General features: G+C 59.6%; 1 protein-coding gene across 1 annotated transcript; it reads right to left on the bottom strand.

The window, feature by feature from the left end:
- Positions 1-418: 418 nt before the first annotated feature.
- On the bottom strand, positions 419-24,633 carry MIOX (myo-inositol oxygenase). Its single transcript, XM_075924381.2, has 10 exons — positions 24,481-24,633; positions 8,541-8,621; positions 7,699-7,779; positions 6,783-6,945; positions 6,321-6,388; positions 5,736-5,845; positions 5,276-5,343; positions 3,744-3,793; positions 3,222-3,334; positions 419-814 (listed from the first exon to the last, which is right to left on the bottom strand). Exons 1-10 carry the CDS (start codon positions 24,496-24,498, stop codon positions 706-708), a joined length of 861 nt encoding a protein of 286 aa, XP_075780496.1. The 5' UTR covers positions 24,499-24,633; the 3' UTR covers positions 419-705.
- Between the last annotated feature and the right edge of the window lie 707 nt (positions 24,634-25,340).

Below are 25,340 nucleotides of genomic sequence, written 5' to 3'. Positions count from 1 at the left end.
CACTGGACCCATGGCCCTTTCCGTCCCCAGAGCCGAGGCCGGGGGGATGGCGGTCGTGTGGCAAGGGGGGGGGCAAGCTGCATGAGGCCCTGCCTCAGCCTAGAGGGGCAAGGGGGGGAAGGAGGACATGGGGGTAGAGGGCAGGTGCTTGTGCACTGCTGGGGGGAGCAGTGAAGCCCAGGCAAAGGGGTGCAGGAGGGACATGGGGCAGGGCTAGCAGCAAGGGGCTGGGGGCCTGTTTTCCAGCTCAGCCTGGCCCTGGCAGGGTGGTAGGCAGCTGGTGGTGAGGGCAGTAGGGGTGGAGTGACTGGCAGGGCTGGGTGAAGTAGCCCCCTCCTGCCCTCCCCTCGTAGCCTGCCCAGCCCTGTTGTGGCGCTAGGCCTGGGGCCCTGCAGCATGCGGGTGACACACCAGCCCCGCCTGTTAACAGCCGGTTTATTGAGCTCTGGACGCTGCTCCTTTGAGCGGGGCGCTAGGGGTCGGAGCTGGGCCCCAGGCCTGCAGCAGCCGGGTGGTGCGGGGGGGGGGGGTGTAGGAGCAAACTCGAAGGGGCTTGGCGGGCACAGGCTGCAGCAGCTCTGGAGTCCTGTGGGGGTTGCTCTGTGGGGCAGGGCCAGGCCCGGCTGCTGTTCTGCTTCGGCCTCCAGCTATAAGATGGCGGGCACGGGGCTGCTGCCTCCCAGCAGGCAGGGCTGGCGCAGGCCGTCACCAGCACAGCGGGCCCGGGCAGTACTTGTCCACCAGGGCCTGGTAGTAGGGCTTCAGCTGCGCCACGGCCGGCAAGTCCTCGCGCTTGGAGTAGAGGTCGAACTTGCTGGAGGGGCAGAGAGCAAAGGCTCAACCAGCTGCTCCCCTGCTGCTGCCTGTGCCCCCCGTCCCGGCCCCCTCCCCCTACGCCTGGGGGCCCCGCTCAGCTGCTCCCCTGCTGCTGCCTGTGCCCCCCGTCCCGGCCCCCTCCCCCTACACCTGGGGGTCCCGCTCAGCTGCTCCCCTGCTGCTGCCTGTGCCCCTCGTCCCGGCCCCCTCCCCCTACACCTGGGGGTCCCGCTCAGCTGCTCCCCTGCTGCTGCCTGCGCCCCTCGTCCCGGCCCCCTCCCGCTACACCTGGGGGCCCCGCTCAGCTGCTCCCCTGCTGCTGCCTGCGCCCCTCGTCCCGGCCCCCTCCCCCTACGCCTGGGGGCCCCGCTCAGCTGCTCCCCTGCTGCTGCCTGCGCCCCTCGTCCCGGCCCCCTCCCCCTACACCTGGGGGCCCCGCTCAGCTGCTCCCCTGCTGCTGCCTGCGCCCCTCGTCCCGGCCCCCTCCCGCTACGCCTGGGGGCCCTGCTCAGCTGCTCCCCTGCTGCTGCCTGCGCCCCTCGTCCCGGCCCCCTCTCGCTACACCTGGGGGCCCTGCTCAGCTGCTCCCCTGCTGCTGCCTGTGCCCCCCGTCCCGGCCCCCTCCCCCTACACCTGGGGGCCCCGCTCAGCTGCTCCCCTGCTGCTGCCTGCGCCCCTCGTCCCGGCCCCCTCCCGCTACACCTGGGGGCCCCGCTCAGCTGCTCCCCTGCTGCTGCCTGCGCCCCTCGTCCCGGCCCCCTCCCCCTACACCTGGGGGCCCCGCTCAGCTGCTCCCCTGCTGCTGCCTGCGCCCCCCGTCCCGGCCCCCTCCCCCTACACCTGGGGGCCCCGCTCAGCTGCTCCCCTGCTGCTGCCTGCGCCCCCCGTCCCGGCCCCCTCCCCCTACACCTGGGGGCCCTGCTCAGCTGCTCCCCTGCTGCTGCCTGCGCCCCCCGTCCCGGCCCCCTCCCCCTACACCTGGGGGCCCCGCTCAGCTGCTCCCCTGCTGCTGCCTGCGCCCCCCGTCCCGGCCCCCTCCCGCTACACCTGGGGGCCCCGCTCAGCTGCTCCCCTGCTGCTGCCTGTGCCCCCCGTCCCGGCCCCCTCCCCCTACACCTGGGGGCCCCGCTCAGCTGCTCCCCTGCTGCTGCCTGCGCCCCCCGTCCCGGCCCCCTCCCGCTACACCTGGGGGCCCCGCTCAGCTGCTCCCCTGCTGCTGCCTGTGCCCCCCGTCCCGGCCCCCTCCCCCTACGCCTGGGGGCCCCGCTCAGCTGCTCCCCTGCTGCTGCCTGTGCCCCCCGTCCCGGCCCCCTCCCCCTACACCTGGGGGCCCCGCTCAGCTGCTCCCCTGCTGCTGCCTGCGCCCCCCGTCCCGGCCCCCTCCCGCTACACCTGGGGGCCCCGCTCAGCTGCTCCCCTGCTGCTGCCTGTGCCCCCCGTCCCGGCCCCCTCCCCCTACGCCTGGGGGCCCCGCTCAGCTGCTCCCCTGCTGCTGCCTGTGCCCCCCGTCCCGGCCCCCTCCCCCTACGCCTGGGGGCCCCGCTCAGCTGCTCCCCTGCTGCTGCCTGCGCCCCCCGTCCCGGCCCCCTCCCGCTACACCTGGGGGCCCTGCTCAGCTGCTCCCCTGCTGCTGCCTGCGCCCCTCGTCCCGGCCCCCTCCCGCTACACCTGGGGGCCCCGCTCAGCTGCTCCTCTCAAGCCGAGCACCCTCCCCTAGTGGACATTGGCCAGCACTAACCCACGGCTGGAGCCAGGGCTCAGCCATTCTGCCCGGTGGCTCTGCCGGCGCTAGGGCTCTGTGCAGGTGCAGCAACTCATTCCATGCCCCACGCCAGCCCCAGTGCTGCCCCTCAGAAACCAGACTCAGCCAGGGAGCCTGCTGCCGCTGTTCTCCAGCCCTTGCTGACTCTGGCCTCTCGTGCTTTGCTCTGATCTGAAATGCTGCACTTGCCAGACTGGATCAGCCCTGGGCTCTCCCCTCTCCCCTCCTGCCCGCCCCCTCATGCTGCCAGCTCCAGACCCTGCGTCTGAGGGGGATGCAAACAGCTGAGAGGCAAGTGCAAGCAGGTGTGGGGGTGGGGAGGCTCCCGCCAGAGGGCCCCTCCTACTCTCCAATAATTGGAGCCCAGCTCAGGCCCTGAGGCTTAATTGTGGTGCCACTGTACATGAGTGTTAATAACTGGGGGTTGCTGTTAAATGTCCTGGGAAATGCCCATGGCCTGCGTGATCTGAAATGTTTGGCCTCAGTGATCATGGGGCAGTGAGTTCCCCTGGTTACTGGCTTTCTGAAAACAATGATTCTCCTCTTATCAGTTCCACTTTGCTGCCTTTGACTGCAAGGCCCAGTGTCTGCTGTAACAGCCCCCGGCCCTTCTTCCCCCCTCCCCCGAGACTGGGGCACGCACTTGAACTCCCTGACCCAGGGCAGCATGCGCAGGTCCTCCTCGCTGCACAGGTGCATGTAATCCCCGCCCGTGTGCCAGGGGTAGAAGGAGTGGAAGCGAATCATGTAGAAAGCCTGCGAGAGGAGAGAGAGGGAGAGGGGCAGCCGTGGCCCGAGCTCCCCTGTGCCACCGGCTCCTTTCCGGTCCCTGGAGCCCAATCTCCCATTTGTGGCCCTTTGGGGGCCATGTCTGCAGAGCCTTTGTGGGGGGTGGTATCGGCCCTGTGCCAAGGGAGCAGCTGGGAATCGCTGGAGCCAGAGGGATGAGCCGGTGAAGGCTTCCTGCTCCAGCAGGGGGCAGTGCCAGCCAGCCAGCAGGGGGAAGGGCAGGGCCAGATGCCCCGGGGAGGGGGCAGGGGACAGTCCCGTGGGAGCAGCTCGGGGGGGACTGGCATGGATCCGTTCTCACAACCCGGCCCCCGTTTCACCCCCACTGCCCTTAAAAGCCAGATCTCCCCCCCCCCCCCCCCGCACGAGCACTTACCTCCGGGGGGAGAGCGAAGTTGTTGAATTTCATGACTTTGTACATGTACTCTGGGGAGAGAGACCAGAGCGTTACCCCCATGGCCCCGGGCACCAGCCTGGCGCCAGGCCCTGCCCCGGCCCCTCCGTCACCACGTGCTCCTGCCCCTCTGGGAGCGGGGAGCTGGGGGAACGGGGGCAGCCGCCGGCCACAACTGAGCCTGCAGCGAAGCATCTCCCCTTTACCCGCAGCCGGCCCTGCAGCTGAAGGCCAGGCCCCCGGTGCCTCTTGCTGGGCTCCGAGACCACTGGCAACATTAGCCCAGGCACGGGAGCAGCCGTGGCCGGAGCTGGCTCCCACAGTGATTTGCAATGGGCCCTTGGGCAAGTCTGTGCCTCTGTTTCCCCAACTGTGAGCAGGGGACACACGAGCCCCGCACTGCCCACCGGAGCACCCCAGCTGGCTGGCGGCAGCAGTAGGCTGTTCTCCTCTGGCCCGGCTGCTGGCAGGCAACAGGAGGGAGGCGCTGCAAGGGGGCTGCGGCACCGTGCCCCGAGCCCCTGTGGGCCAGGAAGGACCGCTGCAGGGGAGGATCCTGTCTGAGGCAGGGAGGCAGCGTCCTCGGCACCGTGTTTTGTTCCGATAGCTCTCTGGCACAGGCTGCTGGGGGAGGGGCGGCAGTGCCCCATGTGCAGGAAGCAGGGAGGGGGCGATGGGGCAGGGGAGAGTGGTGGGGTTGGGAGCTGCCAGCGGGAAGGGGGGATGCAGCTCTGGCTCTGGGGGGCGAAGGGGACTGTGCACGGGGGGCAGGGGAGGGCCCCCAAGGACAAAGGCAGAGAGCCGGGGGGGGAGGGGGCTGAGAGCACCAAGAGCAGGGGTCTCCCACTGGAGCACTGACCCGCACCTGGAAGGGCCCTAGACGCAAATCCCAGATCTCAGTGGCACACGCCCAGGCACACACCCCAGGCGCGCACACACCCCTGGGCACACACCCCTGGGCACACAACCCCAGGCACACCGCCAGCACACACCCCCCCGGGCACACACCCCTGGGCACACAACCCCAGGCACACCGCCAGCACACACCCCCCCGGGCACACACCCCTGGGCACACAACCCCAGGCACACCGCCAGCACCCCCCCCCATGGACACACACCCCTGGGCACACCGCCAGCACACACACCCCTGGGCACACACCCCCGGGCACACCGCCAGCACATCCCCCCCACGGACACACCCCCCTGGGCACACCGCCGGCACACACCCCTGGGCACACCACCAGCACACACCCCCCACGGACACACACCCCCGGGCACACCACCAGCACACACCCCCACGGACACACACCCCTGGGCACACCGCCGGCACACACCCCCCCATGGACACACACCCCCGGGCACACCGCCGGCACACACACCCCCATGGACACACACCGCCGGCACACCCACCCCCGAGCACACCGCCGGCACCCCGCCCCCATGGACACACACCGCCGGCACACCCACCCCCGAGCACACCGCCGGCACCCCGCCCCCCCCCGGCACACCCTTACCGTCATGGCCCCAGGACATGAGCACGTTGGCCAGGCCGCAGCGAGGCTGGTAGATCCCGTACTGTGTACTGCACAAGAGACAGCCGGTCAGTGGGGCTCTGGCTGGGCCCCAGCCCTCCTGCCCCCTCCCCTCGCTGGGGGAGCACTAGCGCTGGCTCGGGGCGAGCAGGGGAGGTACCCACAGGCGGGTGCAGACGGGCTGTGTACCCCACGGCCGACTCAGCCCGTGATAGTGTTGGGGAACCGCAGCTCTGGGGGGCAGGACCCAGACCCGCCCTCGAGGGGCTCTGTGGGGTCTTAGGAGTGTAGCGCTCCTGGGGGGGGATGATTTCACCCACTCCAGACCCAGCTCTCAGTGCATCAGCCGGGGCCAGAGGTGTCCCGGTGGGAGGCTGCCCTGTAGGGTGCGGTGTGCCTAGAGGTGGCTGGGCGGGGGCACTGGCGGGGGTGGGGCACTCACTTGTACAGGGGGTTGTTGGTGTCGGGGTTGTCGTGGAAGGTGGAGGCACTGAAGACGACGGAGTCCTGGACCCTGCAGCCCACGGGGAAGGTGTCGCCCACCACGGCCCACTGCAGAGAGAACCCGGGAGCAAAGGGGGTTGAGGCCCCTGACCCTGACCTGCTGCCCTGGCTTTGCCCAGCTGGCAGCTGGGGGGCGTGATCGGCCCCCCCCAGGGGTAGCGCGAGATCAGCGTGAGGCCACCCGTCGCCTCGCGTTGCCAGAGGCCTGTGGGCGCTAGCGGCACCAGCTCCGGCTTGCCTGGGTCTCACAGACCCGCCCTGAATCGGTGCTTGGCCTCTCCGCGGGGCACCCGCCTTCCCGCAAACACGGCTGGGGACGAGGACGAAGGGCTGTGTCCGGCATGGGGCCTGCGAGCAAGCAGCCTTTTTGGGCACGGCCCTGCCCTGGCGCCCCCCTTCCTGGCTGATGCCCGCGGGTCCCCCCGCAGGTCACCAGTGCTGGGTGCCCCCGACCTGCCCACTCACCCAGCGCTTGCCCCGCCCCTGCCTGGCACATGCACACGCTGCATCCGCAGCTGCTCACCTGCGGCTCCCCTGCCAGAGCCAGGATTTTGCCCATGTCGTGCAGCAGCCCGACTAGCTGGAACCAGTCTGTGACGGAGAGAGCAGGGAGGGGGTCAGCCTGGCCTGGGCGGGGGGCAGCATGCGGGGGGGGCATTCGGCAACAGAAAAACCCCACACTGGTTTCTTGGCTGCGCCCACAACAAGCCTCCCATCCCGGAGCAGGAAGGGGGTCGGTCCCTACCCACCCGGCTCTGCGGAGACCCACCTGGGCTCAGAGTTCCCTGCCAGCTGAGCGCGTGAGAGATTCGGGGGCCTCCCTTTGCAGAGCGCCCCCCACTGGCAGCAAGTGTTCCTAGTGGTGGTGCACATCTGCCCAGGTCAGGGTGCACAGAACAAAATGTATTCTGTACACAGGAAAAATTAGAGGGACCCTTGCTTGGGATCCTGCACCCAGCCCCTGCCTACGTGAGGCTGGCCTTACCTTTGTCCGGGTGGGCTTGCCGGATGCCCTCGGCGGTCTGGTACGCGTGGTAGGAGTTGGGAAAGTCCACGTCCGGGTCTGATTCATCCACCACGTTATCCAGTAAATCCAAGGCCTCCATGATGCTCAGTCTGCGCTGGGCACAGGCCCCGTACTCTGCGCTCTGGGAAGAGGGGGGCCGGTGAGCCGTCACTGGGCACAGGGGTCGCTGCCAGCTCCCAGGGCCAGAATCAGGGTGGGGAATTGGCTGCAACAGCTCCACTCCCTTGGCTGGCATTCCCAAGGACTGTCTGGGGAGCAGTGTTCCCAAAGGGCATCTCCCCTGGGATGGGGCATGAGGGGGCTCCCGTGGGCTGGGGGTCCCGGGGACGGTCCGGGGAGCAGCGTTCTAGAAGGGCGTCTCCGCTGGGGTGGGCACGAGGGGGCTCCCGTGGGCTGGGGGTCCCGGGGACGGTCCGGGAGCAGCATTCCCAAAGGGTGTCTCTGCTGGGGTGGGGCGCGAGGGCGCTCCCGTGGGCTGGGGTTCCCGGGGGCGGTCCAGGAGCAGCATTCCCAAAGGGTGTCTCTGCTGGGGTGGGGCGCGAGGGGGCTCCCGTGGGCTGGGGATCCCGGGGACGGTCCGGGAGCAGCATTCCCAAAGGGCGTCTCTGCTGGGGTGGGGCGCGAGGGCACTCCCGTGGGCTGGGGGTCCCGGGGACGGTCCGGGAGCAGCATTCCCAAAGGGCGTCTCCGCTGGGGTGGGGCGCGAGGGGGCTCCCGTGGGCTGGGGGTCCCGGGGAGCCAGGCTGTAGCTAGCTCTTTCCTAGACACCCAGCTGCTGGGATTCATAGGAAGGGGTGCCTACAGCGTCTCGGAGGGCAGGATCTGCAGTGCTGGGGGGCCCAGGGGCAGATCAGTGAGACGCCAGGGGACGAACCTTCCTCCGGACAAAGTCCACGGTCTGGTGCGTGTGCATGAGCAGGTAGGTGTTGTACACGCGCTCCAGCAGTGGCCCAGTCTGGAACAACACACCCCTGAATCAGACAAGAGCCCAGGCCTGCCACTGCAGGGCCAGCCTCTCCAACGGGCTAGCTATGGGGCTCTGGCCCCGGGAGCAAGGCAAAGTGCTGGCAGTGGGGGCAGCTCCCAGCTACTCCAGGCCCAGCCTCTCCCAGCAGGGGGCACTGTGGGATGGTGGTAGAAGTGTTGGTGGTGGGAAGTGCTCCCAGCTTTTCCAGTTCCAGCCTCGCCCACCAGGGGCCACTTTAGGGCATAGGGCAGGAGTGCGGGCCATAGGGAGCTCCCAGCCATTTCAGTCCCAGCCTCTCCCAGTAGGGGGCGCTGTGGGCTGGGAGCACTGGCTTGGGGGGGGAGCTCCCAGCTATTTCAGTCCCAGCCTCTCCCAGCAGGGGGCGCTGTGGTCTGGGAGCACTGGTTTGGGAGGGGCTCCCAGCTATTTCAGTCCCAGCCTCTCCCAGCAGGGGGCGCTGTGTGGTGGGGCGGTGGGAGCACTGGCTGGGGGAGGAGCTCCGGGCTATTCCAGTCCTGGTTTTCCCCAGCAGGGGGTGCTGTGAGGCATGGGGCAGGAGCGCTGGCCATAGGGGCCCCCTGTCTACGCTAGCCCTGGCCACTCCCTGAGCATGGTTCCACAGCGTCCCCCCCCACTGAGGCTTGAATCCAGCCTACGCTCCTCGCACCGGGGCCAGCCTGCCGAGACGGGGGCTAATGCCCCATGCAGGGCAGGTCCCAGACAGCGCGCGCTGGGCGATGGGCCCTCACCGTGTAGTTCCTGTAGTCTGTTTTCGGCTTGCCACGCTCAGCCCCTGCGTCCGGCCGGTAAACTTCAGAGGGGTCTGCGTCCTGGGGCAAAGGAAGGCATGAGGGACCAGCCAGGGGGGCATCTGCAGCATAGGCCCAGGAGTGGGAGGGGAGCCCAGGGAGCCAGTCGGGGCTGGAGGCCAAAATACAAGATCACCCAGGACACCATATCCCCTAAGACTGCCCTGGTACCCTCCAGGGGCGGTGGATATGCTGGGGGGGCGTGGCCTTTGTGAAACTATCTGGCAACCCTAAATGTGGGTCACTGTTCCATGGAGTGACACTTAGACCACGTATAGCCTGAGCTAAAAACAAAGGTGCTCTACAGCCCACATTGAGAGCCAGCTGGCTTCATAGCTCAAGCTGCAGAGGTCTTGGGTTCAAATCTACCAGTTGGCTGTTACACAGGATCCATGCTCAGCTACCTGTGTGAGCTTGTGGGTTTAGATCTCACACACACACACAGTTTTTCCAGCACAGGTTCATACAAAACACCCATGACTTAACAAATCTAACTGCCCCTAAGTCCTGAATATATGTGTGAAAGGAGCAAGCTCTCCCCTCATTTAAACGATTCCGTATAAAAGAACGGCCAACGTGGTTTTACTTCTCTTTCCCTGACTGAGGCCCCCATTCAGTTATGTTAAATGTGTAACTTGTTCGGAACATAAGGTGCCAGTATGAAATGTAGATTTGCAAACATGGTTACTCTTGGATTTCATACATGGAATTAAAAACGATGGAGTATTAGGGAAACCTGTGTTTTAGCATTTAGGAGACTGTGACGTAGTGGGGGTACCTGGCTGGTTTCTATGCTGCTGGCTCTGGGGGATCCCCCACTGGCTGCCGTGGGTACCACGACCCAGCAGAACAGGATGAGTCACTATGCAAACCAGTGGCCAGACACCCCCCATGGAGAGGAACAAAGGAAGGTGGAATGCTGGCTTGGCTGGGGGGCAGGGCTGGAAGTTAGGGAGTTGGTTGCTGGCTGTCGGAGGGCATGGATGAGACAGCCTAGGGAGAGGAGCTGGAGTTTAGGGGCCCAGTCTCCCCCATCTCAAGGGGGCCTGAGGCATCCTAGCCCAGTTCCTGTGACCAGATTACATCTGTGCTGCGCTGTGCTGGAGGAGCAATAAACCACCCTCAATTCCACTGGCTGGTGCAGTCTGTTTGTGCCATTTCGGGGTGCAGGAGACGGGGAACCCCCAACGTGCCGTCACACTGGTGTCAGAAGTGGGATGCACTGCACCCCGTGGATGGAGCTTCCAGCGGCAAGCGACAAGGCGCAGTAGAAGCAAGAGCCCTGGAGCCAGGCGTGCTGGAGACAGAGCGAAGCGGTTCCTGGGAATCGTGGGGCGCTGCAGCACTAGACTGGTGAGTCTGCACCGAGGGGCCCAGCGGGCAGATGGCCTACGCCCAACTCTTGAAGGCAGAGCTGGTGGGGCTGTGCAGAGAGAGGGGCTTGCCTGTGCAGAAAGCAACCAAGGCCCAGCTGATTACCCAGCTGGAAGAGAATGACCAGCCACAGGGCCAGGATCTTGTCCCCAGGGGAAGCAGCCAGACCCCCCCTGAGAGTGTGTCAGGCTCAGAGAGGGGGAGGAGCGCTGGAACCCAACGGAGAGATGAGACAGCGTCTCCCGGGAGGCCTGCAAGTAGCCTATCTAGGGCAGGGGCCAGCCCAGCGGAGCTGCGGCGGCTGGAGATCCAGCTGCGGATCAGGGAATTGGAAGTAGAGGACCGAGAAAGGGAGCGCCAAGATCGAGAGAGGCAGCGACAGCATGAGCTGGCCATGGCAGAGCGGAGAACCGGCGGGGCACCGGCTGCGCCAAGTGCGGATGAGCCCCAAGGTCCCAGGACTGCCAGACGCTTGGAGAGGCTCGTGGGGGCCCAATTGAAGGACATGGGTGACATAGACGGGTTCCTCAGTGCCTTTGAGAGGGCCTGTGGACTGCAACGGGTCCCCCCGGCTGACTGGCTGCAGGAGCTCGTCCCCGCACTGAACCAGGAGGCGGCCGGAGTGCTCAGTCAGCTGGAGGACCTACAGCCAGGGGATTACAACCGAGTCAAGGAGGCCCTGCTGCACAAGTTCGGGCTGACCCCCGAGATGTACAGGAAGAAGTTCCGGGGGGTACAGAAAGGGCCACGGGAGACCTATGTGGATCTGGCCTCCCGCCTGGCGCAATACTGCCGCAAGTGGGTGTCTGGAGTCGGAGCCCAGACCGCAGAGGAGCTGCTCAAGCTGGTCATGATGGAGCAGTTCTATGAAGCGTGCCCACCCAAACTGAGGCTGTGGCTCAAGGACCGGAGACCAGAGAACCCCCAGGAGGCCGGGAAACTGGCGGATGAGTTCACGGAGAGCCGGTCCGGGTGTGAACGGGAGTCCCGGAGAGAGAGGGAACCGCGCAGAGACCGGATCTCGGCTGAGCGACGGAGGGAGTCAACTACGGGGCGAGACCAAGGAACAGGTCGTCTGCGCCCCAGAGAACCAGCCAGGGCCTGGACAGAGACAGCCCAAAGCCTAACTTGCCATCGCTGTGGGCAAAAAGGCCACAAGAGGGCTCAGTGCACCAGGTCCCAGGACCGGGGACTTTCCAGGGTTAACTGGCTGGGGCGGGAGGAAGGGCAGGCTGCCCCAGAGGCAGGGGCTGGCAGGCAAACCTCAGCTCAGAGAGAGGGGAAGGATGCTCAGTGCACCTCCCCTGGGAGGTCTGATTCTCAGGAGGCGGATTTCTCCGTGTACCGGGTGGGGGCAGGACGGCCCCTGCGGAGCGAGTGCCTCATACCCCTGGAGGTGGATGGTAGGAAGGTGACGGGCTTCTGGGACACGGGGGCGGAGGTGACTCTGGCCCGATCCGACATAGTGGCCCCGGAGCGGATACTACCCCACGCGCAGCTGACCCTGAAGGGCATAGACGGGTCCCCGTTTAAGGTGCCTGTAGCCAGGGTGCATCTGAAATGGGGGGCCAAGGAAGGCCTCAAGGAAGTGGGGGTGCACCCGCACTTGCCCACCGAGGTGCTGATGGGGAATGACCTAGAGGAGTGGCCCCATGAATCCCAGCGGGCTCTAGTCACTACCCGGAGCCAGAGCCAGCGGGGGGCTGACAACGTGGGTCCAGGGAAGGACTCCTGGCAGCGTCCTCAGGGTCCCATCCCAGTGGACACGGGGTCCAGCCAGGCTGGGACTCCGGACCTAGGCAGAGGTGGGGGACAGGTCCCGATCCCTGCCTTAGCAGCTGAATTCCAGGCTGAGGTGCAGGCAGACCCCTCCTTGCAGAGGCTGAGGGACCAGGCTGGCCTCCATGCAGCTCAGCCCCGGGGGAGAGGTGGCCAGGAGAGATTCCTGCGGGAGCGTGGGCTCCTGTTCCGTGAGTGGCTTCCCCCCAGGAAGGCGAGGGCATGGAGGGTAGAGCGGCAGCTGGTCGTCCCCCGAAAGTATCGCCTCAAGCTGCTGTATTTGGCCCACGATTCCCCCGTTGGGGGCCACCGGGGGATCCGGAGCACCCGGCTGAAGCTGCTCCAGCACTTCTATTGGCCGGGAATCTTTACAGCCGTGCAGCGGTACTGCCGGTCCTGTGACTCCTGCCAGAGGGGCGGGAAGGCCCAAGACAGTAGGAAAGCGGCTTGGGGGTCTCTACCCCAGATAGACCCTCTGGGATGGCTGAGAGAGTTATGGGAGGGGAAGGCCTCCCTGGATGGAGCGTCGGGTGTGGGAGCCACCCTGGCTGTCCAGAGAAGGCTCGCTGGGCTCATGGCCCCGGCCCGAGAGACCCTGGCCAGAGATCAAGGCCAGCGGAAGGGGGGGTGTGACCCCCGAGGACAGGCCTGTGCCAGTCGCCCTGGAGCGGGGCGGCGAGTGGACAGAGGGAAGCCAGCTCATGTGGGGCCTTGCCACGGCCGGCCCGAGTCAAGGGGAGCACCCATGTCCCCAGGGCGGGTTCCCACGCAGAGGACCCGAACTTCCCTAGGTCACGAGCGGAGTGACCCTGCTCAGTTCGCTCTCGGAGGGGGGAGAACTGTGACGTAGTGGGGGTACCTGGCTGGTTTCTATGCTGCTGGCTCTGGGGGATCCCCCACTGGCTGCCGTGGGTACCACGACCCAGCAGAACAGGATGAGTCACTATGCAAACCAGTGGCCAGACACCCCCCATGGAGAGGAACAAAGGAAGGTGGAATGCTGGCTTGGCTGGGGGGCAGGGCTGGAAGTTAGGGAGTTGGTTGCTGGCTGTCGGAGGGCATGGATGAGACAGCCTAGGGAGAGGAGCTGGAGTTTAGGGGCCCAGTCTCCCCCATCTCAAGGGGGCCTGAGGCATCCTAGCCCAGTTCCTGTGACCAGATTACATCTGTGCTGCGCTGTGCTGGAGGAGCAATAAACCACCCTCAATTCCACTGGCTGGTGCAGTCTGTTTGTGCCATTTCGGGGTGCAGGAGACGGGGAACCCCCAACGTGCCGTCACAGAGACTAACGAGATGAACAAAATGTTCTCTTTAAAATGTAACATATCTCCGTTGGCAGGGGGGTTGCAGCCCTGTTGGTCCCTAAGTATGAGCGAGACAAGCCAAGGGGGGTAATATCTTTTACTGGACAAATTTCTGTTGGGGAACACAAGCTTTCAAGCTCCACAGAGCTCTGCCTCAGATCTGGGAAAGGTAACAAGAGCATCACAGCTAAATACGAGGTGGAACCAATTATTAAGCGTAAGGAGTTCACATGGATTGCAAGAGACTATTCATAGTGTCATAGAACACTAGAACTGGAAGGGACTTTGGGAAGTCATCAAGTCCCAATCCCTAGTCTCACAGCAGGACCAACCACCATCTAGATCGAGGTGGCCAACCCATTTAACAAAGAGAGCTGAAACAGTGGCGGAAAAAATGCAAAGAACCGCACAAAATTGTCAAGCAAAAAAAAAATAAATAAATAAAATAAAATAGGAGGCTGCCCCTTTAAGAAACAAGCGTAGGCTTTTGGGCCATATCAGCTTCCCGTTGATGGCTGCCATCTTGGGCACCATTTTGAATCGCCACCCGTGATCACAGGGGAACCGGAAGTGGGGGCCATTTGGGGGGGAGCAGGAGCGGCTTCACGAGCTGCACTTTTGGGGGAGAGGAGCCACGTGGCTTGCAAGCCTCGGGTTAGCCACCCCTGATCTAGATCATCCCTGCCAGGTGTCTGTCCATCCCGCTCTTAAATATCTCCAGAGATGGAGATTCCACAACCCCCCAGGCAATTTATTCCAGTGTTTAACCACCCTGACAGGCAGGAAGTTTTTCCTGATGTCCAACCTAAACCCCCCTTGCTGCAGTTTAAGCCCCTTGCTTCTTGTCCTGTTCTCAGAGGCCAAGGAGAACAATTTTTCTCCCTCCTCCTTGTGACACCCTTTTAGGAACTTGAAAACTGCTCTCATATCCCCCCTCTGTCTTCTCTTTTCCAAACTAAAACCCAATTCTTTCACCCTTGCCTCCTAGCTCATGTTCTCTAGACCTTTCATCATCTGTGTTGCTCTTCTCTGGACCTTCTCCAATTTCTCCACATCTTTCCTGAAATGTGGGGCCCAGAATTGCACACCATACTCCAATTGAGGCCTAATCCGCACAGAGCAGAATGGGAGAAGGACGTCTCGTGTCTTGCTCACAACACTCCTGTTCATGCCTCCCGGAATCATTTTTGCTTTCAAGACAACAATTAACATTTCAGCAGTCCCAGGGCAAAAGAAGAGTCCTGTGGCACCTTACACTGCATCTACACTGCAAGGGTTTTGTGCAAAAATGGCAGGTTTTGCACAAAAACCTGCAGAGCGTCCACACCTCCAATACGCTTTTGCACAAGTAAATCAGCAGTAAAATGGCAGAACAGAGGGCTTTTGCTGGTGTAGGTAAACCTCCTTCTGCGTGGCACAACTCCCTTTTGCGCTACACCTATTGTGCAAAAAGGCAAGTGTGGACGCGCCTATGGGAAAAAGCACAGGTGCGCTGATGGCCATCAGAGCTTTCTTGCACAAGAGCGTCTATGCAGTGTGGACTCTTGTGCAAAAGCACATGGCTTTTGCGATGCACTTTGAGGTGTGGATGTGCTCCTGTGCAAGACGTTTTTGTGCAGTGTAGACATCGCCTTAGAGACTAAAAAGGGTTGGTGGGTTACAGTCCACTGCCAGGAGACATCAAACCTGTGTCTCTGTTGCATGCCTGATTTTCAGCGTCCAGCCGAGTTTGGAATGGAAGCTCCCTTTAGAAGGTCTTGTGCACGTTCCCTTTGGCTACGTCTAGACTGCAAGCCTCTTTCGAAAAAGCTTCTTTTGAAAAAGAGCATCTAGACTACAACCAGTACTTTCGGAAAAGCAAGCTGCTTTTTCGAAAGAGAGCACCCAGGCAGTCTGGATGCTCTCTTTCGAAAAAGCACGGTTTGCATTACATAGCGCCTTTTTTCGAAAGAGCACTCTTAAAAAAAGATGTTATTCCTCGTGAAATGAGGAGTACCGCCGCCGAAAGAAAAGCCGCGTTCTTTCGATTTCATTTAGAAAGAACGCGGTTGTAGTCTAGACGCAGGTGACTTTTTTCGAAAAAAGGCTACTTTTTTTCGAAAAAACCCTGCAGTTTAGACACAGCCTTTGAGGCCGAGGACTGAGACGTCAGGTTGGTCGTTTTGCATCTGTCATTTGCCTGCAGGTTTCCGGTGCCATTTGGAGTGGGTGAGTGCTGGTCCGTGGGGAGCTGGTTTCTGACGATGGCTTGGCCAGGCGGGGGGAGGTTTGAAGGCCAGAAGAGGCGTTCTGGAGAGATGTATTTCCAGGCAGGGGCTGTAATTGTTTGATGATACCCGGTGTGGGTTCCAGCGTGGGGCGGTTGGTGACGACTAGAGGCGAGTGCGTCAGCGGTTATTTTCCTTCCATATTGACGCAGTTTCTCTGAGGTATCTGAGAGGCCGGTGACGCCCTCGACTCCTCCGGTGGAGCGGCCTTGCCTGGTGGAGACCATTTTAAGTATGTTAAGCTGCGTATCCTCGACTTTCTCCTCAGCACGTGTTCCGTGGTGCCTGAGGGCCTGGCTGTAGCTAACAGATCCCTTGGTGTTTCTGGGTTGGGGGGCCGTGGCTGGAGCCGTGGAGGGAGGAGAACTGATCGGCAGGTTTCTTGTGTACAGTTTTCTGTCAGACTCCATTGCTGATGGTTACCGGGGTGATGGAGCCTTGTGGGCCAGGTCCCGATACCACTCACTCAGATTTGGCCCTGTCACGTGGGGGCAGCTAGGCCCAACCAATGTGGCACTACAACGTGGCACCCGATAGCTGTGGGTGCCATGACACCCTGGGACTTCAGCTCGCGCCACCTCTGGTGCAAAGCGCTGCACCATAACGAAACCCCTTCTTGTTCTAAGTGTAAGGATATTTTCTAGCTGTACTCCGAGCGGCATATTGGACCCGGCAAGAACAGCAGCGACTGAACAGAAACCTCAAAGCAAGCGGATGCGCAAATCGATGAGCCGTGCCGTGTGGCCGTGCTCCATGTAAAAAGCCCTGTGAGAAATCAAAATGCATCTGCACCTTTACATTTGTAGTAGGGATGTGAACAGTTAACTGGTTACCCGGTAAGCATCACCCTTCATGGATGAGGCTTACCAGATAATGGTTCACCAGCCCCAGGGGGCTGCCGACCCCCCGCATGTGCAGGCTGGGAGTTGGCAGCTTTGCAGAGGGCTGGAAGCAGCGAGGCTGCAGCAGCCCCTGCCTGTCGTTAACTATAACCAGTTAAGTAATTAAATAGGATTTTACAGCCCTAATTTGTAGCAGGCCCTGCCTAGGGCGCCAAGTTAAATGGGGCACCCAATGGTGGTACAATATCATTGAGGGGTTTGGAGGTGGGGGTGCCAATTGCATGGTTCTACTAGGGCGCCAGTTGCTGGCAGCTCGTCTAGGACTGCCCGATTTGTAGCACTATATTATGGAGCTGTCTGCAAAAGAATTAATTTTCCATTTGATTTATCATCACTTTGAAGTGTCGCCAAATAATTAATTTGCTGGCACTTACATAAGACGTTACCTTTTAAAGTGCCTTTTATTTCATCTGTAACCCCCGGTAGGGATGTAAAATCCCCTTTAAAAAGTTAACTGGTTAAATGTTAAGTTTAACCAGCTAACTGGGATCTGGTACGGGTGCTGCTCCAGCCCAGCCGTGCTGCTGGTTAACTGCTGACCCGGTAACCATCACCAGGTAAAGCCTTTACATCCCTAACCGCCAGCCCCCCCTCCCCTCACCTCGCGGTGAGAACACACGGCATAACACAGTGTCCCAAATTCAAATGCATCTGACCAAGTGGGTCTTTGCCCACGAAAGAGTATGCTCCAACACTTCGGTTAAGGTGCCACAGGACTCCTTGCCGCTTTTGCAGATTCAGACTAACACGGCTCCCCCTCTGAAACCCAAATTCAAACGGTGACATGGATGGTGCCCACAACATCATGGAGGAGGCCACGATGCAAAAAAACTTCCAAACCAGACTGACACGCAAAACTGCGGAGTTGGGATTCATATGCAAATTCGACACCATCAGACTGGGTCTGAACAGAGACTGGGAATGGCTCTCTCATCACAATAAGTAATGTTGCCCTGTAGGTATTCTCACCTGCTTATCCACACCCACCCTGACTGAATTAGCCTCATTCACCCTGATGTAACATGCCTGTCTCTGGACATAGACCTATATCCCTGCCCTCAGATCTTTTCACTGCCTGCGTCCGAGGAAGTGAGCATCAGCGCATGACAGCGTATGCCATAATCAATGTCTTTAAGGTGCCACTGGACTCCTGGCTGTGTTTGATCTGTGGACGCCCTACGCAAGGAAGGGAAATTACAACCTAAAGAATTGCCCAGACCAGGGAGCTGTTTAATCACCTTAAATTCCAAGGCTAAAGCCTGAGTAGCTTTTGCAGCCCAGAACAACATCTGCATTAGCCCACGATGAGAAGCGTCTCGATTTTAGTGAATTTCAGTAAAGTGCATGGCGTGCGGGAATGCAGCCACACACGAAGTCTCGGCATGTGTGTGACAAAGAGCACACCTATAACGGTACCTTCATCGTTTGCAGGTGGTGCAGAAAGCATTCGCTTCCAGGGTCAAATCTGCAAATCCTTCCTTGGCAGATGTTTGTTAGGGAGCAGCCACAACAGACAGCATGGGAGGCAGCTCGGAATTGCTCTCTTGTTACTGCAGTAAGAGTGCTTGTAATAAGCTGTGACGGCACGTCTCCTGCACCCCGAAATGGCACAAACAGACTCCACCAGCCCGTGGAATTGAGGGTGGTTTATTGCTCCGCCAAGATACAGCATAGCACAGATGTAATCTGGTTACAGGAACTGGGGCTAAGAGGCCTCAGTGCCCCCCTTGAGATAGGGGAGTCCCAGCCCCCCTCCCCAGCTCCTTCCCCCCTGCTTTCCAGACAGGAACTAACGAACTCTCTTCCAGCCCTGCCCCCCAGCCAGGGCAGCATCCCCCTTCCTTTGTTCCTCTCCATGGGGGGTGTCTGGCCACTGGTTTGCATAGTGACTCATCCTGTTTTGCTGGGTCGTGGTACCCACGGCAGCCAGTGGGGGTTACCCCAGAGCCAGCAGCATAGAAACCAGCCAGGTACCCCCACTACGTCACATAAGCGCAACTACTTCATCCTCATCCTCCAGTGAACCATCTGGGGAAGACAAAGGCAATCAGCTATCACATGTTGGGTTCCAGGCTTATATTCCAGTCAGGGCCGGACGGAGGCATGGGTAAGCCGGGCAGCTGCCCAGGGCGCCAACTGCTGGGAGGCACCTGATGGCAGCTGTAAGGGGTGCACGGTGTCTCTTACAGCTGCCATCAGGAGCCGCATGCCCGGCCTCCACAGGGCCGGCCTGCCTGCATCCTCGCGGCGCCGGCCAGCAGCGCCCTTTCCCCCACGGCCGCGGGGCTCTACACGGCCCGGCGCGCGCGACGGCTGCGCCAGACTGGGCCGCGCTAGCGCCATGTGCCCTAGGGGCGGGCCCCGGGCTGCATGCCAGCGGGCGTAGCCAGGCCGCACATGTGCCATGCACCCTGGGGGCAGGCCTGGCTTGCATGCCAGCAGCTGTAGCCGGGCCGCGCGTGTGCCCGGGGGCGGTGCCGTGCGCTGTGCCCAGGGCACTGGAATACCTCGGGTCAGCCCTGATTCCAGTTCCTAATTGAAAGAGAGTAGTCTTGCAGACCATCTAGCAATACGATTTCTTGCTCTTCCTAGTCCTTTTGTGGTTAGCAGTGTTGTCAAAGGGCTGTGCTCTGTGCGCAACTTGAACATGCGGCCCCACAGGTAAGTTCTCCATTTTTCTGTAGCCCAGACACAAACAAGTGCGTCTTTTTCAACTGTAGAATATTTTCTCTCAGCATCACTCAGTGTCCTTGAAGCAAATGCAACAGTCCTCTGTGTTGTCCTCATGAAGTTGTGTGAGGACAGCCCCAAATCCATAATCAGACGCATCAGTAGTCACAATTGTGGGCAATGCAGGACTGAATAGTGCAAGTACTGGACTGTGTACAATCAAGTCTTTCACAGTTTCCAAACTAGCTTGTGAATCCGTTGTCCACACCAAGGTTGAACTTCTCCGTAGTAATTCTCGTAACGGTTCAATGACAGAAGCATAATTGGGAATAAATTTTGCATTCCAGGAGGTAAGACCCAAGAAGGAACGTAAGGTTTGCAAATCTGTTGGAGGAGGAGCCTTTGAAATTGCTAGGATATGATCTGGATCAGGTTTCAGCCCAGCCGGTGACACTGTCTGCCCCGGAAAGGAGAGTTCTGTTTGTCTACATTTGCATTCAGACAAGTTGAGTTTGAAGCCGGCTGTGCTGATGCAGTTTAGTGCAGACTGCAGGTTATTGTCATGCTCCTCAGAAGTCTTTCCAAACACAATAATATCATCCCGCTAGCACTGAACTCCATGGTGATTCTTCAGAATCAATGACATCATTTTTTGGAAGGCACGTGGGGCAGATGCGGGACCGTATGGAACACGTTTAAAACAAAATAGTCTCTCATGTAATAAATGCTGTGAGGTCTCTGCTGTCTTCATGCAGCATAACTTGGTGGTACGCGCTCTGCAAATCAAGAGCAGAAAACATCTTTGCTCCACGGAGTTCTGCAAATACTTCTCCTGTGTGAGGCAGTGGGTGGCTGTCAGTCACAATAGCTTTATTTGGCTCCCTTAAGTCCACACAAAGGCGAATGCCTCCATCCTTCTTCCCATGAGTCAATCTCTTCAATAACGTCCTTTTGTACAAGTTTTTAAAGTTCCTCTGACACAGCTTCCCTGACTGAAAATGGTAAACGCCGTAACTTCTGTCCTACAGGCATCATAGTATGTTGCATTTTAACTTTGTGCACAAACCCATAAGCATGGCCAAGTTGCTCCTCAGCTTGGTCTGGGGTCCAGCTGAAACTGGTGTGTATACTCCAAGGCTATGTCTAGACTGGCCAGTTTTTCCGGAAAATCAGCCGCTTTTCCAGAAAAACTTGCCAGCTGTCTACACTGACCACTTGACTTTCCACAAAAGCACTGACTTCCTACTGTAAGAAATCAGTGCTTTTTGCGGAAATACTATGCTGCTCCCGTTCGGGCAAAAGTCCCTTTTGTGCAAAACTTGCGCAAAAGGGCCAGTGTAGACAGCAGAGATTTGTTTTGTGCAAAAAAGCCCCGATCGCCATTTTTGCGATCGGGGCTTTTTTGCGAAGAAGTGCGTCTAGATTGGCCACGGACGCTTTTCTGCAAAAAGTGCTTTTGCGGAAAAGCGTCCTGCCAATCTAGACGCTCTTTTCCGAAAATGCTTTTAACAGAAAACTTTTCCGTTAAAAGCATTTCCGGAAAATCATGCCAGTCTAGACGTAGCCCAAGAGTGGTTTGCTGAGGAAGGTCAATTCGTCCATTGACTACCCTGAGGTTTAAAGCAGCCAATAAATCTCTGCCAAGAATAGGCTGCCTCTGTGGACAATGTAGAACTCTGCAGTTACACAGCAATCACCAAAAGTCACCGTTGCTGGCAGGCAGCCACGTACTGGAATTTGGTTTTTCAAATAGCATACTGACTCTATGTCTACACTGTGCATTGTTGCACAATAAGATATGCAAATGAGGGATGGGGATTTGCATACCTAATGAGCCTCCATTTTTGCGGCACGGGCTTTTGCACAAGGAGCTGTCTACGCTGCTCCTTCTTGTGCCCAAAAGCCCCTCTTACGCAGAGCCGTTCCGCCGCTTATTTTCAGGAAGAATGGCTCTGCACAAGAGGGGCTTTTTCGCACAAGAAGGAGCAGTGTAGCCCAGGCTGCAAAAATGGAGGCTCATTAGGTATGCAAATGAGATACAGTGATATTCATCGCGGTGCCTCATTTCCATATCTTATTGCACAACAATGCTCAGTGTAGACATAGGTCAAGTGAAGTTTGGGTTCAGTAAGAGGCAGATCTTTAAAGTAATGCAAATAGATGGAATCAGGTAGTATAGACACTGCTGAGCCAGCGTCCAACATTAGCTGAATAGGATGTGATTTACCTGAAGATGTGACAGAAACATTTACAGTGCACCTTATCTGTTCTGGAATATGTGCAGGAGTGATTTTGTCCACACTCAGCACAGTAACATCTGGTATTGTAACTGCATGCACCTGTTGATTGGACTGGCTACTGCGGCATACCTTAGCTAAATGCTCAATCTTTTTGCACTGAGCTACTTTTGCAGGACAACTTGTGTAGCTTGCGAGGTGTTGTGGGGATCCACAGTGAAAGCATGCCTTTGCTGTGCTTTGAATTTGCTGATTCTGTGGTTTTCCATTCGCTTTCTCCTTGTCATTGTTTGTCTGCAGTGATAGTGGACTTTTCTGCAAAGGAGTCACAGCCTGAACTGGGCCTCCTATATCCATGCTCATTATTTTGGCTTCTGCTATAACTGACTCAATTTGGTGGCAATGGTTATTGCTTTTTCCAGTGCAAGTTGTGGTTCTAGAAGCAAGCGTTCTCTTACACAAAGCATGGTTGTTTTCTCAGTGAGCTGGTCTCTAATCATCTCATCTGCTATGTTCCCAAAGTCACAAGTTACAATCAGACTCCTCAGAGAAGCATCGGACTGCATTTTAGTCTCCCCTGGTTTCTGCTCACGCTGGCAAAATCTGTAGCGATTAGCTATTACATTCACTTTTGGCACCAAAAAGTTCTTTAATGCAGTGAGTGCAGTCTCATATTTATCACCTACAAGGAGAAAAGCGTAAAATACACGCTGCCCTTCTGCTCCAAGGCAGTGATTAGCAGAGCACGCTTTCTTACTTCAGAAATCTCTGTCGCACTGATTGCAAGCAGATAAGTCTCAAACACATGGATCCAGGCAGTAAAAGCAACTGGAGGCTCACCTGGGCTTTGCAGAAAGGGTGCAGGTGGGTTTAGAGGCAAAAGATCCATCCTCATCGCCAAACTGTTGTATCATGCAAGCAAGGGAGTAACAAACTTCACCGCGACTTTATTTAACAAAGGTGAAACCTCTTTACAAAGCTGCTGCACCCCTCAGTAGCACTTAGCCCCCCCACGCCCCCCACGCCTAATCTTCTCTCCCCTCCTCCCTTTTTCCTGTGCTTCCAGACTTCCAACAGGCGCCAATGCTCTCCGTTCTAATCATTACAAACAGTATTACATCTAATACACCACAAGGCGGTGGGGGGGGAGGGAACGCGAATTTGTGTCTGTGCAGGTCGTTCATTTACTTAGAATTGTATTAACTGCTTCAAAGAATCATTTTCTCTAAAAACAAGGAGAATTCATGAGGCGTGACGGATATAGCGCAACGCTTCCGTGTTCCTCTCTTACTAGCCCTCTCGGCAAGCGTATAGATAGATAGATAGATAGATAGATAGATAGATAGATAGATAGAGGGGGGTGTATGGGGATAGATAGATAGATAGATAGATAGATAGATAGATAGATAGATAGATAGATAGATAGATAGATAGATAGATAGATAGATAAAGTGTTTTTAACCCTTTTTATTGTAGCACAAGCACTGTCCAGCATCACACAATGCCAGTGGCAGACTGACTCAGTCCCGTAAGGTTTCGCTCAGTTCAGCTGCTGCCGCTGCTGCCTTGTGACTCGTTTTTTGCCGACGCTCACTCACTAGGCTCTTGCCATTTTGATGCGGGCTATCGGGCGTGCCGTACAAGTGGATGCCGGACTATTGGAGTTTTACTGTACTTATTGAGAATGCTGTTCCGGCTGTGGTATATTTGGTGAATGCACATTGTTTAGAATAGTAGGACTGGCATAACAAGCCTGTTTCCTTCTAACAGTGAGTGCAGGGCACGACATCTATATCTGGACAGTTCCCTTTCACGATTCCGGAAGGAAAATGAACTCACTTCTTCCCAAACTCATTTTTTCCCAAAGGGTGCATGGCCCCTACAGTGCACCCGAGGCCAGAAGTGACCCAAAAGGGACATCCAGAACCGAATGACCAATTCATTGGGCCAAACGCAGGGGCTTGCAGTCTAATGCTTGGGTCTAGTCTGGACAATGGGGAGCTGGAAATCTGGCAGACATACATGGTGAGGAAAGGTCCAGAGAGGTCACTACGAATGTCATAGGCACATAAGACTGGCCAGGCTGGGTCAGACCGATGGGGAATCTACCCTGTCTTCCAACAGGGACCAGTGCAAGATGTTTCAGGGGGCATGACCAGTACAGGGCAATTACTGAGCAACCCATCCCATCGCCTGGTCCCAGCTCCTGGCAGGCAGAGGAAACATCCCCCAGCAAGGAGTTCCACAGGTTAATGGGGGGTGAAGAAGCATGGTTCTTCCTTTTGTTTTAAACCTGCCGCCTGTTAATATCTTCAGGTGGCTCCTGTGTGAGGTGAACAGGTAAAAATGCTCCTGATTTACACACCCATCGTGATTTTACAGTCCTCTCTCACGTCCCTCCGTAGTCGTCTCTTTCCCCCCGTCCGTTCAGTCCCTCCTCAGACAGCGGCTTGTTGCCTTTCCCTGGCTTTGCCACCTGGAGCCTAGAGCTGCCGGCACTGTGCAAGGAGTGGGCAGCCCATGGGGGTACCAGGTTATTCCCTGCCTTACCTGCGAGCCGTTGCCTGACGGCCCCTGGCCATCCGTCTGCCCCGCTGCCTGTGTCCTACAGGGCTCACCCTTTTATTCCAGGCTGATGTTGCCCTGATCTACTGGGGGGAGGAGTGTGGGCTCCTGTATCCCCCTATCTGCTAGCAAACTGCTGGAGGGCCCAGGCGTGGGGTGGGGAAATGTGCCTGGCACCGCCGTGAGATCAAGGAGGAATGGGCCTGGGTGTCCATAGCAGATCCGGCCCAGCTGTGCCTGCGGGAGCCGGGGGGAGGCAGGATCTAAATGCCTAGGACTAATCACCCCCCCCCCCCACACACACACAGGGACACCTGCCAGGCAGGGGAGGTCCGTGGGGGGGGGGATCAGGTGAGGCGCAGCAGAATCTCGAGGGGGGCCGGGAGGGGCAGGGTCCAGTGGGGTCCAAACACAGAGGACCCAGGGGCCTTGCGGGGGATGGGGGCTCTGGGGGAAGAAGCCAGCTCCGGGAGGCAGACGGGGGGCGGGGGGTGCACACAGAGGACCCAGAGGGAACCGTAGGATCCAGCCCAGCAGAGGAAAAGCTCAGGGGACCCCCAGGGAAAGTGTGACAGGCTGAGGAGCCCTGCCCACGGGCTGAGCAGGGGCTTTGTCCCTTGGGACCCTGAGCAGTCGCCCGGGGGAGCCCTGGTGAAGAGACCCAGGGCCCAGTCCAGGCCTGGCAGCCGGGGAGGGACCAGCTGGGCAGGATGGGGAGACCCGGGGGGCTTCTCCTCCAGGAGTCAGGTCCCAGGCCAGCCCCCCCCCCCCCCCCGACTCACCATGCGAACGACCTTCATCCCGGCTGCTGGATGAGGAGGACTCAGGGCCGCTGGGCAGGCTGTGGGCGGGGGCAGGGCCTTTCTCTGGGTTTATAGCCCCCAGTTACGCAAGGGGGCCAAGGACTGGCTGGAACCTGCCCGGGCTGCCCCCGGCGCAATGAGTCACCGGTTAACTAGCCCGGGGCCAAACTCGCCTTGCTGGGGGAGGGACTCACGCGGGAGCCTTTGACCGCTGGGGGAGGGGGCAGGGCAGAGCGCGTAACCTTTCTCCCCTTCCCCCCCTTATAATTCGCTCTGCTCAGCACCAGCCCCCTGCCCGGGGCACCCTCTTGCTCTGCGCCCCCCCACCCTGCGCCCGCTGAACCTCGCCACGGCCTTCTGCACAGCCGCTCTGAGACCGGCCTGTCTGGCCAGCCACCCCCCGTCTGGCCAGCCGCCCCCCGTCCGGCCAGCCGCCCCCCCAGCCACCCCCCGTCCAGCCAGCCGCCCCCCCAGCCGCCCCCCGTCCGGCCAGCCGCCCCCCCAGCCCCCTGCCCTGGGCACCCCCTTGCTCTGCGCCCTCCGCCCCGCGCCCGCTGAACCTCGCCACGGCCTTCTGCACAGCCGCTCTGAGACCGGCCTGTCTGGCCAGCCGCCCCCCATCCGGCCAGCCGCCCCCCCAGCTGCCCCCCGTCCGGCCAGCCACCCCGCCAGCCCGCGCCCAGCAGTGCGCTGAAAAGCCCTTTGCTTTGTGGCCATGTCCCCCTCGGCGGGCGCCTCTCCCCCAGCTGCCCTCTCCCTCGCGCGGCTCGTCTGCATGCGCCAGGATGTTCCAGCACTTTAACGCTCCGGGTGCAACGAAGCCCCGGGGGGCGGGGGGG

The sequence above is a fragment of the Pelodiscus sinensis genome, chromosome 1, assembly GCF_052426305.1.
Source record: "Pelodiscus sinensis isolate ZL-2025 chromosome 1, ASM5242630v1, whole genome shotgun sequence".
Lineage (NCBI taxonomy): Eukaryota > Metazoa > Chordata > Testudines > Trionychidae > Pelodiscus > Pelodiscus sinensis.
This window is presented reverse-complemented; position numbering and strand designations above follow the sequence as displayed.

Coding starts and splice junctions, on each gene's coding strand:
- MIOX (XM_075924381.2), bottom strand. Junction 6,946..7,698: donor TGGACTTTGTCCGGAGGAAG/GTTCGTCCCCTG, acceptor CCCTCTTCCCAG/AGCGCAGAGTACGGGGCCTG. Junction 5,344..5,735: donor ACCAACAACCCCCTGTACAA/GTGAGTGCCCCA, acceptor TCTCTTGTGCAG/TACACAGTACGGGATCTACC.